Source organism: Heloderma suspectum, chromosome 2 (assembly GCF_057233095.1).
Source record: "Heloderma suspectum isolate Gila_16-S chromosome 2, 16-S_ref, whole genome shotgun sequence".
Classification (NCBI taxonomy): Eukaryota; Metazoa; Chordata; class Lepidosauria; order Squamata; family Helodermatidae; genus Heloderma; species Heloderma suspectum.
Genome location: NC_139459.1, coordinates 189,804,013 through 189,823,594, shown reverse-complemented (window position 1 = coordinate 189,823,594; position 19,582 = coordinate 189,804,013). Strand labels below are relative to the sequence as shown.

General features: G+C 47.1%; 2 protein-coding genes across 2 annotated transcripts in view; one reads left to right on the top strand and one right to left on the bottom strand.

Annotated features, from left to right (window-relative positions):
- Positions 1–19,582, bottom strand: part of LOC146353610 (exendin-4) — a 491,914-nt gene that overhangs the window by 281,574 nt on the left and 190,758 nt on the right. The gene's annotated exons all lie outside the window — the stretch shown is intronic.
- LOC146353614 (aquaporin-2-like) overlaps positions 1–19,582 on the top strand; it is a 64,114-nt gene that overhangs the window by 24,017 nt on the left and 20,515 nt on the right. Inside the window, exons 2-3 of the mRNA XM_084832307.1 lie at positions 2,754–2,839; positions 11,579–11,644. Coding sequence (XP_084688433.1) covers positions 2,754–2,839; positions 11,579–11,644 — 152 coding nt within the window. The remainder of the gene's footprint in view (positions 1–2,753; positions 2,840–11,578; positions 11,645–19,582) is intronic.

Below are 19,582 nucleotides of genomic sequence, written 5' to 3'. Positions count from 1 at the left end.
GCTAAACTCCAGGCCAGACATCTCTCTTTTGCAACTGGCCTGGCAATGCTGCTGGAACCACCAGTTGCCTTGTGCTTCTGCCCAGTGGATACTTTACTATGACCCGGGAAACCTGGCCTCCCTGCTTGGATTTTATTCTACCACTGGAAACCCCCACTCCCTTCCTCTGTTCATGCATGCTAGCAGATTGGAGACAGGTAAAATCTCTCTCAGTCTCTCTCCATCTCCCCCTTCCTCCCTCCTACCTGCCCTTTGGCTTGTTCTCCTCCCACCCACTTCATCCCTTTTCCTTTTTTGCTCTGCTTTTCCTCTCTCTCTCTCTCCTTGACACAGCCTTGGTTCACTGCCATCCCCCATGCATTCCTCCCTCCCTTCTGGGATTGTCTCCAGTAACGTAATTGTGATTTTTAAAAATCTGTTTTTGCCTTCTAATAAAAAACCTTTCTGGGTTAGGTCCTGAAGTCTCAGCCATGTTTTTCCCTTCTCAGGAATTTAACAGGGATGCTCTGAAAGTTCACAGTGTGCTCTTGTTAATAGTGTTGTTGCATATAGTAGTTCCTGGGTCAGCTCTTCCAATCTGGCAACAGCCTGTCCTCTGGCAGGAACTGAGTCAAGGACAAGGGCGGCAGAGACAAGACTCCCCCTGGCACCAGACTAAATTCCCCAATCATCCATTGTTCATGAAGGGCTTACTCCCTGAACACGGAAACACCTTGAGATATGTTTAGTGACATGTGTCCTCAGCAAGTGTGATATAAGATGCTTGATAGATGCTACTTGATTTTATTTATTTTTCAAAAAGATTTCTAAATTGTTATGCAGAGGACAATTGCCTTCACACACTGATGTACAAAATAATTACATATAAAAACATACAAAATCATTCAATTAAAATCAAGGTGACACCTCTTAAAATGAGCAGTAAAACATAATTAAGACACAATTAGTAAAATAAAATGTAAAAAGTCTTAAAAGAGTTAGAATATAAGAACATAAGAAGAGCCCTACTGGATCAGACCAAGGGTCCATCTAGTCCAGCAGTCTGTTCACACAGTGGCCAACCAGCTGTCAACCAAGCACCCACAAGCAGGACACAAGCTCAATAGCACTCTCCTGCTCATGTTCCCCAGTAACTGGTATACACAGGCATACTGCCTCTGATACTGGAGGTAGCACATAGCCATCAGGACTAGTAGCCATTGACAGTCTTCTCCTCCAGGAATTTGTCTAACCCTTTTTCAGTTGTTTTAAAAGTCACCAGTGAAGGGGGCATACATACTTCCTGGGGAAGAGCATTCTAACAAATATGGGGCCACCACTAAAAAGCCCCTGTCCTCAGTACAGATTGCATACTAGGTCAAATGCCAAAATGGGTATAAACTGGTGGTTCCCAGGGGCTTACAATGATTAGCATTAGCTCAGCTTGCTCTTTTCTCAGGCTTTCCTTGTTTGTTCATTTTGAGCCTGGTACGCCTAACATTAGGGATGGATGGAACACTTACCTTCCATTCAGTTCTATTTCGGCTGGCGGGGGGAGGCACTCTGTCCCTTCTCCCAGAATCTTCGATGTGGGGGGGAGGTGATCCGGTCCTCCCCCCGGAATCCTGCCCGGCCGGCTCCACTCCACGGCCAAGCCACGGAGCCACCAGCTGGCTCCAGCCACCCGCAGCCGGAAATTCGGCTGCTGGGCAGCCCTGCAGGGACGCAAATGGTGGCTGTCATAGCCGCCACCATTTGCGTCCCTGTATTTAGCCATGATAGGTTACGTAAATATTTACGTAGCCTATCGTGGCAGGGGGGAAAAAACCCAGCGTACACAAATGGCGGTAGCCGCCGCCATTTGCGTACGCTGGGTTTTTTCCCCCCTGCTGTGATAGGCTACATAAATACTTACGTAGCCTATCACGGCCTCCGCAGGGACGCAAATGGCGTCCCTGCGTTAGCCATGATAGGCTACCTAAGTATTTACGTAGCCTATCACGGCTATGAAGTAGAGATGTACGAAAGTCACTTACTTGTTCGCGGATTATGTTGATGGTGGGGGGGAGGCGTTCCGTCCCTCCCCCCGGAATCCTCGCTGGGTGGGGAGGCACTCCGTCCCTCCCCCCAAGAATCCTCCGCGGCTGGCTGTGCTCCGTGGTAGGTCCACGGAGCAGCCGCCCAGGCCCGGCCAGGCCAGAGCCGTCCGCAGCCGGATTTCCAGCCACGGAGGGCTCTGGGTAAAACAAAAAACAAAAAAACCCTGCGTACGCAAATGGCGGCGGCTACGGACGCCACCATTTGCGTTCCTTATTTTTGCCCTCTTAATCTACGTAAATATTTACGTAGACTATGACGGCGAAAATCAAGGGGAACGCAAATAGCGTAGCGGGCGCTATTTGCGTCCCTTTTTGATTCACCGTTTTAGCCTTTGTAAATATTTATGTAGGCTAAAATGGGGAATCAAAAAGGGATGCAAATAGCGCCCGCTACGCTATTTGTTTTCCCCTTGATTTTCGCCGTCATAGTCTATGTAAATATTTACGTAGATTAAGAGGCCAAAAATAAGGAACGCAAATGGCGGTGGCCATAGCTGCCGCCATTTGCGTATGCAGGTTTTTTTTGTTTTAACCCACCCAGCCATGATAGGCTACGTAAAGATTTACGTAGCCTATTACGTCGTGTTTTTTTTTTTTAACCTAGTCATGATAGGCTACGTAAATCTTTACATAGCCTATCACGTCTTTCTTTCTTTTTCTTTTTTTTTTTACCAGAGTGGAAATGGTGGCGGAAGACCGGCCGCCGGAGCCGCTGCCGGAGCCGCCGCCAGAGCCGCCGCTGCCCGGAAGATCCGCCCCAGGTGAGTCTCGTCCCGGGGGGGATCCGTGGGGGGGGCGAGGGGGGGCAGGCCATTCCGCCACGGAGTTCGGGGGGCCGAATGCACTGGCATTTGGCCTCACTGTGATGTGTGGCGGAATTCTCTGCCATCCCTACTATGAAGACGAAGCGAATGGCGGCCGCAGGACGGCCGCCATTCACAAAGCAGTGCAGATGGGAGCAGGTAAGTGCTTCGTTTCGCGCGCCCTTTGTGGGTTGGGGGCGGCGTGGACTTTGTCCTGCGTGCCTTTCGTGGGTTGGGGGGGCGGGGGCTTCATTCCGCGATGGATTTCGGGGGGCCAAATGCACTGGCATTCGGCCTCACCGAGATCCATCGCGGAATTCTCTGACATCCCTACCTAACATATCCTCACTTCTCTCACCTAAGCCCAGTGCTTGCAGATGAGAGGGTTGCCTGAAGTAACATTCCTGCATGACTAGGTTAAGGCAATGGCTGAATTCAAAAGCAGTTAGGGCCCAACAAAGGAAACAATCTATCAGCTTTGCAAATCTGCCAGTTGGGCAATCTTGCTCCCTCCTCACCTGTACTCACAGGCTAAGCAGAACAATGCACGCTATTAACGATGCCCCCCCCCCCTGTAGTCATGGCACATAGACTATTGCATTGACACACACTGCCTCTGAACCCCTTTACTTTGCCAAGGAAATGCTCTCCAGCTTGACATCCTTTATGACATGATGAACAGGATGTTATTATTCAGTGCAGTGCTTCATTGCCATGTGCCACGTTGTTATTTGATCTGGCCCTGACTCTCCAAGGAAGGAACTTTCTTTTTTTCATGTCTCAGCAAAGGGAGTGGGGTGGGGGAGGTAATACACCTTTTATCTCTGCAATTCCGGACAGGAGCTTGGGCTGGTGGGTATGAAACTGGAGATCATGCCTGAGCCATTAAAAGGTCTGAAGGAAGTCTTAAATCAGGGGTAGAGAAAAACATTTTGGCCTAAGGGCTACATTGGCTCTGGGGAAGCACATTTAGGGCTGCATGCCAATTGTGGGCAGCCCCACAGCCTGAAGTGGATGTGGCCACCCCACTGCTGGCATGTGGCCCCCGTGTGATTTCCCCACATACACACATATGCATATGTTCCATTTGCCCCATTCACATACACCCCGTTCTTATACCCATTCTCTCTCTCTCTCTCTCTCTCTCTCACACACGCACACACACACACACACACACTGCTCATGGAAGGAGAGAATAGGATCCCTCTCTTTGCTCTTGGGCAGCTCGCTGCCTCCATGCAGCGTGGTGAGAAAGAGGCTCCCTTTGTCAGAAAGGCAACACCTCGCCCGTGGGCAATTTGGTGCAAACGGCCAAATGGTAAAATGTTTTAATGAACAGGCTGGATATCGACACTATATTTAAATCAATAGAAGTGTTAAAATAAAGGTTTAAAATAAATGAAAAGTCCATTCTAAAATAAAATTAAAACACACAGAGAGAGACAATAGGCACTACCCAAAAAACCAAGCCCCAAACTACTAGGGGTTCTGGCAAGGATCAAACATTGGCATGCAGTGCTGGGAAATGCCAACCAGCCACCTGGCTGAACTTTGTGTTTCTGACCCAGGGTGTCAATATTTTCCCACAAGAAGACACTGTACTGCCTGCCTAGCAGGAAACCATGAGGACAGACAGTACCTTTATCTGTTTCACTTGCAGCAATCAATTATAAATACATCCTTTGGTTTACAGTATAATGACAGATAATTGCCAGAAAAGTTGTGCAATATCTGGGCAGGCTAAATTTCTTTTCCAGGAATATTGACATCCTCAAAACAAGATCCTGAATCCCACAGCTGGCAAAGTGGGGGCCGCATTCAAAATACCTTGGAACAGGAGCTGGGCAGTATGGTGCAGTTTGGCTGGGAGTGGAAACCATGAGGGAGAAGAAACCACGAGGGGTGTGTGTATACACACACACATACACACACACTTGCCTTGGCTGGAAGCCACATCATGGCAGCCAGCAGCAAACCATTCTTTGGACAAGGGGATGTGTGAAAAAGTGAGGAGCCAAGTAAAGGGGGTGATGACTTGGATACAATAAAAGGAGGAGAGCTTGCCTCAAAGATACATGTAGGGATTTGGCATGTTTGACCAAAGAAGACACAAGTCCTGCTGACTTGTGGTGATGATGATCATGATTATGCATCTATGTTCATGATGCTTTATGAAGAATAGGTATGACAGGTCCCTGCCCCAAGGGACTTCCAGTCTAAAATACACGTAGGGAAACAACAAGGAATGTGCATGCCTCCCCATAACTGGATGCTGAATGCTAGATGAAAAATGGAAAGCAAATGCCCCTCCCACTCCTTTGCAAATGCAGTACTAGTCTGTCTCAGCAGACTTTGTTCAGGTGGAATGCAACCAATGGCAGCAGATGTTGTACGTTTTCTGAGGAGAAGCCAAGATATCTTCATGACCTGAGCCACTAGAGTTGCAAAACAGCTATCAAAAGGAGGCTGTTGGCTTGGCTCACCCTTCATTTTCTGTAGTTAGAGGAAGCGATAAACCTCTGGTGTGTCTTCTCAAACACCGGAGAGCAACAGAAGCTTCACAAACAGCCATTAATGTTTGATCACTGTAAAGTGCTGATAGTGTCATCATGCTCCAGGAGCTCATAGGTATGGTATTCCACTGATTAAATGGTCAAAAGGCCAGGGTAGAACTCTTCACCTGATCTAGTTAAAGGCATTGACTCCTAAATGGGAAAATAAAGTCCTGGAGTTTGCTTTTATAACCTCAAGAATTGACTATGGCATTTCATTCCATGTGGAGCAGAAACTTTAGCTAGTGCAGCCCAGAGCTTTGTAGGCCCGTCCTAATTCTGAGCCTACCAGAATGCTACACATTGAACATAATATTTGCATAGGGACTGTAATGCCCCTAAAGGTCTTTGGTTTGTCCTTACCTCTGTCTTTATCCTAACACTCCAGGGTTCTTTTAGTCTTCCATATTAAATGGAGGCCTACGTATTCCAGCTTTACCTCTGGGGTTAAATTCACCATAGAACGGACAAACAGTAACTGCTATAGGGTAGCCACTTACACATTGCCAAACAAAGAGAAGGTGCATCACTAAAAGAGACAACAACAAAAAATGGCAATTGGCATAAAATGTGCACATGCTAATATGTCAAGGTGCAAATTTAGAAATAATTACTGTACTCTTAATAATTACTCTTATGTATTAAGAGGGAGAGAACTAATTGGGGTACTATGTGAAACTCTGCCAACTACCAATTTCTGACCATCTAACCCTTCTGAAAGGTCAGTGTATGCTTTCTTGGTATCTTGGATGAGAGGACAAAGGCATTAATGTGGGATGAGATAGGACTAGTTACAGGGCTCCTTCACATGGAGCTTTTATCTTGTGATTGAGATTGCTCCTTCACGGAAGTTTGCCGGCTCTTTACATGATGCCGTGATCATTCAAGGCGTCTCCTGCACTAAATGCCCTTCGTTCCGTTTTTAAATAGATCGCAGATACTGAGTTGTCAAATTACTCCATTGTGTTCTGCTTCAGTTTTCTCCATGAAAAGAGGAAAAGCAGCAAGAAGAGGAGCGAGATCAATGAAAGATAATGGAAGACTCTGACACAGGGAGAAGGAGGGGGATGGGGGTGGGGGGAAAGGAAGCACATGAAAAAGGGAGTCGTCATGATCCTGCATTTAAAATGGAAGCAGAAAGCCCTGTTTTAAAGGCAGGATTTTAGGCTGGTGTAGAGATGTCCTCAGTCTCCCAAGATCAGGTTTACTTAACCAAGAAGTTAGGTTTACTGACCAACACAAAGAACACAGAATTGCCATCAAGGGAAGGGAACAAAAAGAAGAAAATGATGGTGGCTGTAGTATGTGCCCTAGCTGAGATGATAGGTGGGTAGTTTATATCTTAGGAAGCTACAGAAGTTCCATAAAAAAGGCAATAGATTTGAGGCTGAAATCAAAAGTCTCTGTGGAAGCTTGGAATCCAAGGAACATAGCTCAAAACTGATGCAAGAGCAGGGTGTGGTCACTTATGAATTGCCAAAAAAGGGGACAAAAGAGGGCACTGATTTGCATAATATTTGCATATGATTATTTATTCATTCATTCATTACATTTCTATACTGCCCAATAGCCAAAGCTGTCTGGGCAGTTCACAAAAATTAAAACCATAAAGTACAGAATAAAAATGGGTTTAAAACTACAGTATAAAAATGCAACCAGAATAAAACCTAATAGCAATGCAGATATTTAAAATACAGTAAGAGATTTAAAACAACAAAGTTAAAAGACTATAACACTAAAATGCTGGGAAAATAAAAAGGTCTTTGCCTGCCACATGAAAGAGTACAATGTAGGCGCCAGGAGAACCTCTCTAAGGGAGCTCATTCCACAGCCAGGGTGCCACAGCAGAAAAGGCCCTCTTCCTGGTAGCCACCCGCCTCACTTCCTTTGGCAGAAGCTCCCAGAGAAGGACCCCTGAAGATGATTTTAAGGCACAGTCCTATGGGGTTAGGCGGCCACCTCTGAACTCGGGGGCGACAGCCTATCCAATGCAGAGCAGGAGAAGCATGGAGGGGATCATCCCCTCCACGCGTCTCCTGCCCTGCATTTGTGGCTAGACAGCCGATTTCGGCTGTCTAGCCATGGGAAGGCGGAGCCGGGGAGGAGGCTGCCGGATGACACATTGGATGTGTTGTACCAGCATTTCCGCCTTTCCCACGCTGGAATGCCCCCCAGAATGCCCTGTTTGGGCCGCTCCGCACTCCTCATCTGAGTGCGGAGAACGGGGCTGCTCTGCGCTGCCTGCAAGGCAGTGTGCAATGGGGGTAAGATCAGTTCTCCAGGAACTGACCTTGGAGCGCGGGCTCTGAGGTCGGTTTCTGGAAAACCACATATCCTACAGCCGTCTAGCCACTGACTAGTGGCCATAGGAATGCTCCCCTAGGGTCTAGGCAGGTACATATGGGAGGAGGTGATCCTTCAGATAACCTGGCCCCAGATTTATAAGTATAGATGCAAATTTAGAAAGAATTATTATACATTTCACTAAAGTGGGGAAGACTGTGACCAGGTTACCTGTGTGCCTGCCTGCTCAGGCTGCTGCCCAGATGCTGACTGTGGATGGTCAACAGTTCTGATGGTTCTTGATCTCTGAACCAAAATTGGACAGGAGGACAGCCGTTCGACTAGACAACGCCTTCAAACAGAGGACACACAGCTGCCGTAGGAGTAAAAGCAGGTGGCAACTGGAGAGAAGGCTTTTTCATGATGGTTGGTTGTCTGACTAGGGATGGTGGAGAATTCCGCCACGGACTCCAGTGAGGCTGGATTCTAAAGAATCTGGCCCCCCAGAGTCCCTGGCGGAACGGAACACTTACCTCCGCCTCCCCGCAGAATCCTCTTCGGCTGGATCCTCCGGCTCTGGATTGCCAGCGATATGGCCGCCATGCTGTATCGCTGGCTGAAGGGGATTGACTGCGGATGCAAATGGCTGCATTGAGCTTAAACTAAGACCTTTACGGCCGCAAATGGCGTCCTGGACACCATTTGCATCCACAGTCAGTCAAGTTCCCTTCAGCCAGTGATATGGCATAGCGGCAGTATCGCTGGCACTTTGGACCAGGCTGGCAGCTCCGCGGAATTGCTGCGGAGGAGACCTGGCCCAAGAGGATTCCAGGGGGAGGAACGGATCACCTCCCCCCTGCAGGCAGATTCCTCATGGACCAGCTGGTAGGGAATCCGCCCATCCCTATGTCTGACTATAGAATGTTTCCCTCACCCAAGAAGGCTTGCCTGATACAGACTTTGCTATCATTTCAGTGTCAGGCAAAGACCTTTCTATCTTTCCTGGCTTGTTGACATTTTAACATTGCAATTTTTAAAAGTTTTAAATTCTTATAAGCTGCTGCGATTTTAATTGATTAGAGTTTTATACTGTGCTATGCTGTTGCTTTCTTATGTTTTACGCCATGCATCACATTCAGAAAACCACCCAATCTGCGTAAATTGTTGTTAAAGCTGCACTTAAACAAGATACTTGCAACCCAGGATTGTACCATTTTAAATCAAGGTGTTGCATTACCTGCAGTTACCTCCTGAAAGAAGTAGTTAAGAAACTACTTCTTTCAGGAGCACAATAACATGCACTTCTACTTATGTGGTTTATTTAATTGAATGTAAACAAAAATGGGTGTCATATGCAATATGTAGGGAAAGCTACAATGGACCTAAGAACAAGATTCCATAACCAAAATCTGTGATTCATTCATAATCATACCAAAAAACTGGAGCAGCCTGTTGCAAGGCATTTAAACTCTCCTGCACACAACCTCTCAGATTTACAGTTGGTCCCAAAAGAACAAACAAAAAGTCACTAACGTCCTTGACAAAAGGGAAAATTTCTGGATCTATAGATTGAGAACTCTTAGTCCGAATGGCCTTAATCTGGAGGACAATTCATAAGCATTATACCAATCATATCTGTTTGTTTTCTCCTAAGGAACTTTCATCTCCAGGCATTCCAAACTGCCACTCCTGATAACAGCACAGCTACCGATGAGGGCGGAAGCTGAAATGTTAAGCTTAAAATATATATTTTAATACTCTGTTGTTAGTCTTTCTATCTTTCTCATTCATATATATATATATATATATATATGCTGATTAACCATTGAAGGGCAGAGTGAGAGTATACATTTTAGTATACATGACATACAGCAGGGCAAGTCTGGGCTTCTCCTTGCCAATTCCACATTTAATGCCAGAGGGAAACAAGGATTGACAGTTGATATCTACTTGCCATGAACTTGAGCATACTCCGGGAGAGAGCGGAGGACAGGAAGGCCTGGCGTGCTATGGTTCATGGGGTCACGAAGAGTCAGGCATGACTTAACGACTGAACAACAACAACAACATCTACTTGCCACTTAGACACAGGTTGTCCCATCCATATAGACTAATATATTACATGAAACTCCTATTACGTAGTATGTTATATTCCTACCTCCTTGAGGCAGGGCCTATACTCATATAGGCCCAAATTACATGGTTGTATGTATCCCAGATTTTACATTGGCTAACAACAGACGGGCTCACAAATTTGCAAATATTATGTCTACGTGTGAATATCTGTTGGTCCCAGATGTGGAACAGGCCCAGGCAGTGTAAGGGAGAGGTGCAACTAGGGATGGAGGAACCCACCCCCATGCGGTATTGGTGGGCACCCACAGAAGCACTGCCCCTGCTCAAGCCCCCCTGGACCCATGCACAAGCCCCCACGAGCACGCCAAGCCACCCACACTCACCCTGGATCCCATCTGTGAATGCCCACCATTTTATCAAATTTATTTTTATGGGGAAAAGGAGGTCATTAAAAATGTGCATATTTAAATATGTGCAAATTCAGGCTCGGAAAGTTTGATACATGCAATATTAGAGGTGTGCTATGGTCCATGGGGTCATGAAGAGTTGGACATGACTGAAAGACTGAACAGCAACAACAACAACAAAATGGGGCATTTATGGGAGGGGTAGGCAGGGGTAAGCGAGGCCAGAGGCTTGGTGGGCATGGGTGGTGGTGGGGAGCCTGATGGACTTCCAGACCTAGTCGGGCATCTGCACCATCGCTAGGTGCAACACACTCACTCAGCATACAGTCTTTTTAATCTAATGTGTTGTCCAAATTGGGCCCAAATGCTGGGTAATTAAGTGATCTGGGAGTTGCTTTCAACCAAACAGGACTAAATATTTATTTATTTATTTATTTATTTATTTATTTCATTTATATCCCACCTTTTCCCCTCTTTGAGGAACCCAAGGTGGTGTACATAATCCCCCTCCTCTCCATTTTAGCCTCACAACAACAACCCTGTGAGGTAGGTTGGGCTGTGACTGGCCCAAAGCCACCCAGTGAGCTTCCATGGCTGAGTGGGGACTAGAACTCAGATCTCCTGGCTCCCAGTCCAATACTCTAGCCACTAACATCACACTGGCTCTGTCAAAAAAGTAAGAAATTAGAACACACACACAATGTCTAGGTGGATATTTCGAGTTAAATCCTTGGCCTGCCAATATGGTTGTGGCATTGGCCAAATGGTCCTGTTTTTGTGCCAGGTGGGTTTTTTGTTTTACCTGTGAGTGTGTGCCCACTTCACCTGACACAAACCCCACTTTCCATATATTTCACTGTGGGGACTGTTGGGTTTATGTCAGTCGTTCTGCTCTGCTGCACATTTTTCTGCATGAATACTCTAAGAGTTTTGTCAGTTGCTCAATTCACCATGCAATTTTAAGAAAAATGTAAAACAGTAATTTGTGAACATAATAAGCATAACTCAGCTTGGGGGGAGGGGTGAATGAAGGCATCCCAGGGATTGGCAACCTGGTGACCTCCAGATGTTTTGGACTACAATTCCCATAAGCTCCAGACATCTCCTCTTGGGGGATGAAATGGGCGTTAGACTTGGTCAAGACAGTCTTACAGTTATGCTTATGACCCTCTTCAGCAAAGGTAAAGGATTTATAAACAATGTAGCAAAGCATGCAGAACTTCCTTGCTCTTTGTGGAGTTGTGTGGCCAGGCAAAAGCAAGCAAATCTCTCCCCCCCACCCCCATTCAGGCCATCTGGCTGGATTATTAAAACTGAAGGTTTATTTTTATTATTATTTATTTATTGCATTTATATCCTGCCTTTTTTCCTCTTTCAAGGAACCCAAGGCGGCTTACACCATCCTCCTCCTCTCCATTTTATCCTGTCAACAACAACTCTGTGAGGTAGGTTGAGCTGAGAGTCTGTGACAAGCCCAAAGCCACCCAGTGAGCTTCCATGGCCGAGTGGGGACTAGAACCCGAATCTCCTGACTCCCAGTCCAACACTCTAGCCACTACACCACACTGGCTCTCCAAACGTTTCTATTGCATTTGGAATGGTGCCATTTTCTTTGTCTTGTTATGGGTTTTAAACTTGACTTCTTGCACCATGTTATGGAAGGAAGGCTTAGAGGGCACCCATGTCAGGAAGCTAGACGAGGGGCTGGATCCAACGTCACACAAGTGGAAGTCCCCTCATGCAATAGGACTTCCCCGTCCTCTCCAGTCCCCTGCAGCTCCCCCAACACAAACACCAAATCTGATCCACAGTGTCTGCTGAGCTTTGGAGGCATGCAGTGGGTTGCACGGGGGGCGGGGGGTAGCAGTGGTTTCCCTTGTGCTGATGTCATGACACATCGGATACAACCCACAAACTTTATTATTTCTTTTCAAGAAGAACAGAACAGGAAACTCCTGACTCCACCCAGATACAATTAAGCCCAGTGCCATCTAGTGACCAAACTATGTAACTCTCTGCACAAGAATATTGACTATTGAGATGTGCTTGGGAATGATTCCCTATTCTCTTCTCGGTCAAGATAGACTGATCCCATATCCTTCACCTTGAGCTCCATATGGGAAGGGCAGGATACAAATGTGACACATATGTTATGTTAAATGAATGGCTGCATTCTGAAGAGGGAGAGTCAAAAGAGGGAGAGTCATATGAGGGTGTGGCTATTCGTGTGTAGGCAATTCACTGTAAATGCTTATTATAGTAATTGCTGTTTCTATGAATGTTAACCGCAATGCTAATTGGTCTTTCATTAATTGTTACTAGGAGATGGTTCTTTCTTACTCAAAAGACAAAAAGGTGTTGTGATCCCTTAGAGGCTAACTATTTTATTATGACATGGATTTCTGTAGGTCAATGCCTGCTTTTCAGAGATACATGAAATGGCTGAACTGAGAAGGTGGTGGATAAAGGTCCAGAAACCAAGTTAAGGAGATGAGAAATAAAGACCAGTGTTGGGGTGGTATAGCCAGTATGTTCCTCCATCTAGTACAAAATTTATCCTGGATAAATTGCTGTCAAGGTAGAACTTGGGATTTCTCAGATTAGGTGGGCCAATGGAGGCTGCAGGAGAAGGAGTTCAAAGTCACACAATACAGGAAGTCTATGGAAGTGTCAGAACAGGAATCTAGCTAGCCTTGTTTATTTAAAGTCATCTCAAGAACATCTTTGATGCCTTAATTGCCAAGCCAGCTCATGCTCTGTGTTTGTCTCGCTCTGTGATTTTAGAAAGCTGTAATTGTTTCTAAAGAACTGGAGCTGAAGTTACCCATCCAGAACATGCTCCCAACAACTGGGCAGTTGGTCTGGAATGTCCTGGGGTTAGAAAGACAGGATGAGTGAGGGAAGACGGGATATTTTGGATATTCCCACTTTGTCCTTTCATGGGGCTCGTCCACATGACCCTTGAATAATAAACCCCATTTGTCTTCCTTGGGGTTGTCATTACTGTGATATGTTTACCCACCCTTGAGCAACAAAGGATTACATGTCCATGAGCCCAGTGCTGATTTCAGGTGTTTTGGTGCCCTTGGGCAAGATGGCCTCAGTGGTCTCAAGACCTCCTCCTTGCTGCTGCCGCCTTTCTCTCCTTGGGGCCTGACCAGCACTACCTTCCAGCAAAAGACGGAACAAGGCATGCAGAGGTTACTGCTCCTTCTTCATGTTCCTCGCTGCTCATTTGCTCAGAGTGAACAGGCAGCAGCAGCAAGGAAAGAGGAGCAGCAGAGCAAGGTGTGTGGAAGTTACTGTTCCTCACCCACAATCCTCTTAATGCTCACTCATTCAGAGAGGGCAGCAACAAAGAGGAACAGGACCCCCTCCTGGAACATGGGCCTTGGCAGATGCCCAATGATGCTGACTCTTAACACCAGCCCCGCATGTACCCAGAAAGCTTCCTTCAAGGGCAAGCTTCAAGTGTGAACAAGGCCTTCATGCGTATGTTCTGTGGCTTTAGCTGTCACGTTCGTTCCTTCCTTCATCCTTCCTCCCCCTTCACAATCAACACACTCCAGTATACTAGGCTTCAGGCTCACTACTTAATTAGTTACCAACTCACTTCCTTACAAATGCAAATTCTAGGAAACTCTCAGACTACAAAGAAAACAGCTACTCATAACAGCTATATTATGAATATCAGTAGAGGAACTCAGCTGGAACTTGGAAGTTAGAGAACTTGTCAGCAGTCTAAACAAGAACTTCTTGGCCAGACTAGCTTCAGAGCAATGCTCCTCCATTATGGTGGCTTCCTCCTACATAGGCTTTCATGCATAGCCGACCTGGTGGAGCATCTGAGCTTCGTCTCTAACTTTTCCCGCTTCACTCTGTGACGGACCCTAGCATCCCTCAAGTCATGCCCCTCACTCTCTTCCTCCCCCGAGACCCGAGTTCTCATGGAGGAGGAAAGGGGGGGGCCCTCCAAGCCAAGCCATCTGTGGCTTGACCTGTGTCAAGGTCTTGAGAAGAAGGCCTTGCCATATCTGAGCTCACTAGGGAGGGAGCCTCCCCCTGTTCTGGCTGTTCCCATTCTGAATCTGAGCTGCTAGACATCTCCACATGCTCAGATTCATTCTTGACAGTAGCACTGTTTCCTTCTTTTTAAGCAGTTGCCCACAGTATTTATTTTGAAGAGCATAGGATGCTGCTTTACACTGAGTCAGACCCTTGGTCCATCCAACCCAGGATTGTCAACACTGACTGGCAGCAGCTGTCCAGGGTTTCAGGCAGGAATTTTTCCCAGTCCTACCTGGAGATGCTGGGGATCATACCTGGGGCTTTCTGCATGCAAAGCAGGTGCTCCACCACTGAGCCACGGCCCCACACAATTTCTATTTGGCTACATTTATGCCCCACCTTTCCATTAAATACTCCCAAGGCGTCTTTGGATGTTCTGGCTGCAACTGTGCACCCCTTGACAAAGGGTGTGAAGCAACCTAAGTATGTATGCGCAGCTTTGAAAATAAAGCATTTGTGCACATAAAATGCAGAGAAATAACACGTTGCACATGGCTTAGAAATATCATATCAGTTCATATCCTCTATGGCAATGGTAGACTTCTTAAAGAGCAGATTTATACTTTATAATTTCCGTTGTCAATACAACAGGCCTGGAAAGAGGCTGGGTGAGTGGAAACAAACTACAGCAAAGGTCCTCCTGTAAATTGAGGCCATGCTGGAGTCCTGACTGCTGACTAGGTTATTGACATGATGCTGCTTGTTATGGTTTGCCTCTTGTTTGGGCTGACTTAAACAATCTCAGCAATTACATGGCAAGCAATTATCTGCCTGTTGGGAAAATAGTGCAACAATAAGCAGCAGCCTGAAAAGGCTGTGTGAGGTGAGGTCAGGACAGCTCTGGTGAGGTCAGGTCAGGTCAGGTCAGGTGACCGGAAGTTACGCGGGGAATCCCCGCGAAGGGCTTTACTCTTACGGAGACCGAGGGCATGCGGAAAGAATTTTTCGGCAGGAATTACAAAGGTATTTACGTAAGTTCCGGAGCCGGAAAAAAAACGGGGGGGGGGAGGGGAATCCAGGGCAGGTAGATGGCGGAATGGGGCAGCCCTCAGCTCTGTGGCATCCTCGAGGAGCGGAGCCGCTCCACGAGGATTCTGGGGGGAGGAACGGATCGCCTCCCCCCCCCCGCACGGATTCCCCACTGGAACGGATGGTGAGGAATCCGTACACCCCTCCCTGTTGGTGGTTGGGTCCCAACTGCAATGTTGGCTCCAGGCTTTGAGGGCCCTTGGGAAGGAACCCTCAGTGGGCCGCCTCCCTCAGCGAATCTACCTTCTCACCAGTATTTTCACCAGCTGCTGTTGGTCTTCCTCCTCCTCTTCCTCTCTCCTGTAATTGCTACTATTTGTTTGCTCGGCAGGCAGAGAGCCAATGTGCAAGCAGGCGGTGGCATCTACTTCACCACCACCACCGCCGTCTGGGCCAGAGTGAGAAGCAGGTGAACAAGTAGGTTGCCATGGTGAAGAGGAGGAGTAAGTCCAAGGGGCTGTTGCCAGTGGGCCCCTGCTTGGATGCGGGCCCTCAGCAGGTGCCCAACCAGGCCTACCCTTGACGCCAGCCCTGCCCAGCCACCAGGATTCAAGATCTGGGGGGAGCGGGCTGGTAATGTCATAGAACCACAGGTGACTAGTGCAGGCAAGTTCCAAGGCAGAGGTCAAATTCTGAAAGCAGTAGCTGAAGCTCAGAACTGGCAGAAGCTGGTGGTGTAATCCAAGGCAGGAGGCTGAATTCCAGTAGCAGCACTATGAGGGGGTGGAGCGGGACCTTAGCCTGGCAGGGTCTTCTCCAGTGTGAGCAAGCCCTGAAGCCTGGGTTTGATAAGGGCTAGGAGAACTGGATTGGTTCTTGGGGTCAGCTGACCATGCAAAGTCAGGTGGTGGGGCTTGTATCGTATTCGCAGGCTAGACAGTGGCCTTGAGGAACACAGTTCAGCCTGTCAAATTTCCTGGCAGGAATGTTGCCTGAGTGGTAAGGTGCTGAGGCTTGGTCATTGATGGCCCTGGTTTAAGACACACACTTCCTCCTCACATCTCCGGCATCTTATGTATTAACTCAGTTGTCTCTGAGCCCACCATCTGTTACTGAAAAGGTGTGCATAACATAAGTAATAATACCTTGCAGGATCATCATAAGGATTACTCAGATAGCATAGGTGAAGTACTTTGAATATTCCAAAGTGCTATGTAACTGCTAAGGACCAGGCCTTTATTTATGCGTTTCTTCCATGCTGTGCGGATGAGGATAGCAAGCAGTTGGGCAGGGAAGGCTTTCTACACCAAGGGTTTCTATCCTGGCAGGAAAACTGGACTGGAGAGGGTCAAATAAGCCACCACTGCCCCACCCTCCCCAAACCCCAAGGCTGACAAAAATAGTAAAATTCAGCAACACACAAAATTAAACCAATACATTAAAATAATGAAATGGCTGCAGTTAAACATCAAGAAATGCTAAAAAAAATTCCCCAGACATTTAAAATGATAGAACAGTAGGTCACAGATTAAAGATCAGCTGGAATAAGAGGACTTTACCAGCCATTTTAAAACTTTGGAATGAGAAAGGGAAAGAGCCCAGCAAATCTCCGCTGGGAGGGAGTTCCAGAACCGCAGTGCCATCACGAAGAAAGCCTTGTCTCACACCTTCCTGCCTGATCTCATGTATGGGTGGCACAGACAGCAGGCCCCCAAGGCTGATTTTAGAGGCTGGGCAGGTTATTTTTTGTGTGTGCAACCAGGGATGGATGGGTGAACCTGCTCCAAAATAATTTCCAGACCAGGACCCACTGTTACATGCTGGCCTTACTTTGCCATGCTGCATTTTGGCATGAAGTGCTGAATGTGATTAGTTCATACAGGGACGTTGGAGGATGACTGTATCAGCCAGTCACATTCTGCACAGAGTGATGACAACATGTTGATGCTCCCCTGTCACTTGGGCACCTGCCCTCACCAATGCTATGAGGCATTGCATTGTGGGAAAGACACAATTTGATGGTATTGATTGCCTGGACCCATTTCAGTGGGGCTTTTGGCTGGGATATGAGACTGAGACTGCTTAAGTTGCCTTGATGGACGACCTACAATGGGAACTGGATAGGTTTTGTGTGCAACCCTATTAGTTCTCTTGGATCTCTCAGCAGCTTTCATTACCATTGACCATGGGATCCTTCTGGACTGCCTGACAAGGCTGGGCCTTGGTAGCAGTATATTGCAGTGGTTCTGGTCCTTCCTCTCAGATCATGTCCAGAGGTGGTGTTGGGAGATCCAACCCCAGCCATTGGTCTATGGTGACCCATAGGGTTCTGTCCTGTCCTATGTTATTTAACATCTACATGAAACCTCTGGGAGAGGTCATCTGGAGCTTTGGAGTGACATATCATCAATATGTAGATGACACGGACCTCTATTGCATGTTGTTACCTGACTCCAAGGAAGCCGTCACTCTTGAACAGTTTTGATAATGGGCTGGATGAGGGTGAAGAAGCTGAGATTAAATCCAAAAAAGATAGTGGTGCGGTTGGTCCACAGAAAGCCTGACTAGGGGACTGGGGTTCAACCTGTTCTGGATGGGGTCATCATGGCCGTCACACTCCCCTTGACAGACCAGATTCATAGCTTAGGAATGCTCCTGGACCCTGCACCGTCCCTGATCTTCAGGTTCAGGTGGTGGTGAGGAACATGTTTGTACAACTATGTCTAAAGAGCCAGCTGTGGCTGTCCCTGAGCCAGTCTGATCTAGCAATAGTTATCCATGCCTTGGTTACATCACAGATGGACAACTACAATGCACTCTACATGGGGCTACCCTTGAAGAGTGTCCAGAAAGTTCAATTGGTGCAAAATATGGCACTTAGGCTGCACAGTATCATGATTCATGATCACATCATCCCAGCACTGAAGGATCTGCACTGTTTACCAGTTGTTTTCCAGGCACAATTCAACAAGTTGGTTTCAACCTTTATCCTAAGATGCATAGGATTGCACCGTAAAGCTTTAAACAGCTTAGGGCCTGACTATCTGAGGAACCTCCTATCTCAGGTAAGGGCTTTCTTCTGTGTTGCTCCCAGACTCTGGAACACGCTCTTGCAGAAGTTGCGACTGGTCCCCATTATCTCTGTATTCAGGAAGAGGGTCAAGGAGACACATCTTTTTAATTTGGCTTTTAAAAGGGTTATTATGTTTTAAAAAAACAAAACATTTTAATATGTTTTTATTTGTTTGTGAGTTGTGTTTTCCGAATTTTTTTGTAAATTGTCTTGATCATTTTTTTCCAGAAAGGCAGTATAGAAACCTTTTAAATACAAGATGTAAGAAAAAATAATAATTTGAAAAGGCAGCCACCTGGTGCAGATAGGAGCCAAGTTCCCACTTTGCTTCCATCAGAAGAACCTTGCTACAGGTAGCTAAGCCCAGCAGCAAGGGCCCAATCCATGGTGGGGTCCCAGGCAGTACAGGCTTCCATGCTGGTGGGCTGTGCTGAGGCATATGGGACCCTGGAGCTGTGCGAGGATGTGGGGTGCTGACATTCCATCCCTCCCCCCTGCCCTGCCCCACATAGTTCCACTTACATAGTTGAGATCACAGTGTACAACAAGGGTGGCAATGTCTGGAGGTCCAAGAGCCAAATTTCTCCCCCTGGACCCCACCAGTGATCACACCCTATCCCACCACCAAATTTGCCACCAACATTTGGCAATGCAGCTGCACAGCAGCAGAAAAGGCTGCATTTCCCCCCTGGTTTTTTGCTGTGCCACAACACTGCCTAATTTCTGTGACAAATTGTGGCATGCTTTCCTGTAGTACAAGGGGAATTCAGCCCTTTTTGACTAATGTGCCACCACATTTCTGTGGTGAATTCAGTGGCGAGGGGCAGCAGAGCCCACAAAAAGGGCCCATGCATGTGGCTCACAGGCCATGTGTTGCCCACCTCCGGTGAACAGTAACTGCATTACGGGAAGCTGCTTCGAGAGCAAACCATTCAAGGCCAAGTATAAAGCAGAGCAATCAACAAAGTTAAACTATCAAACAAACATAAAGACAGAGAAGAAAAGGACAGAGGTGAAGAAAAGTGCTAAATGCATGGCAGGGAAGGAAATGCTGCAATTCAGCCTGTGACTGGGGGCTGGACTCTCTCAAGACCCAATCAAAATAAAAAATTATTGGACTGGCAAATGTTAATTTCCCATCTTATCAGAGAAGAAGGCAGGGTCTGAAACCTTCTCATCTGGAACAGGAATGAAAAAGCATTCGGTTTCCAAACCCCACCTCCACTTGAAGATCTCTAGCTGGTCTGCACGCACGCACGCACACACACACACA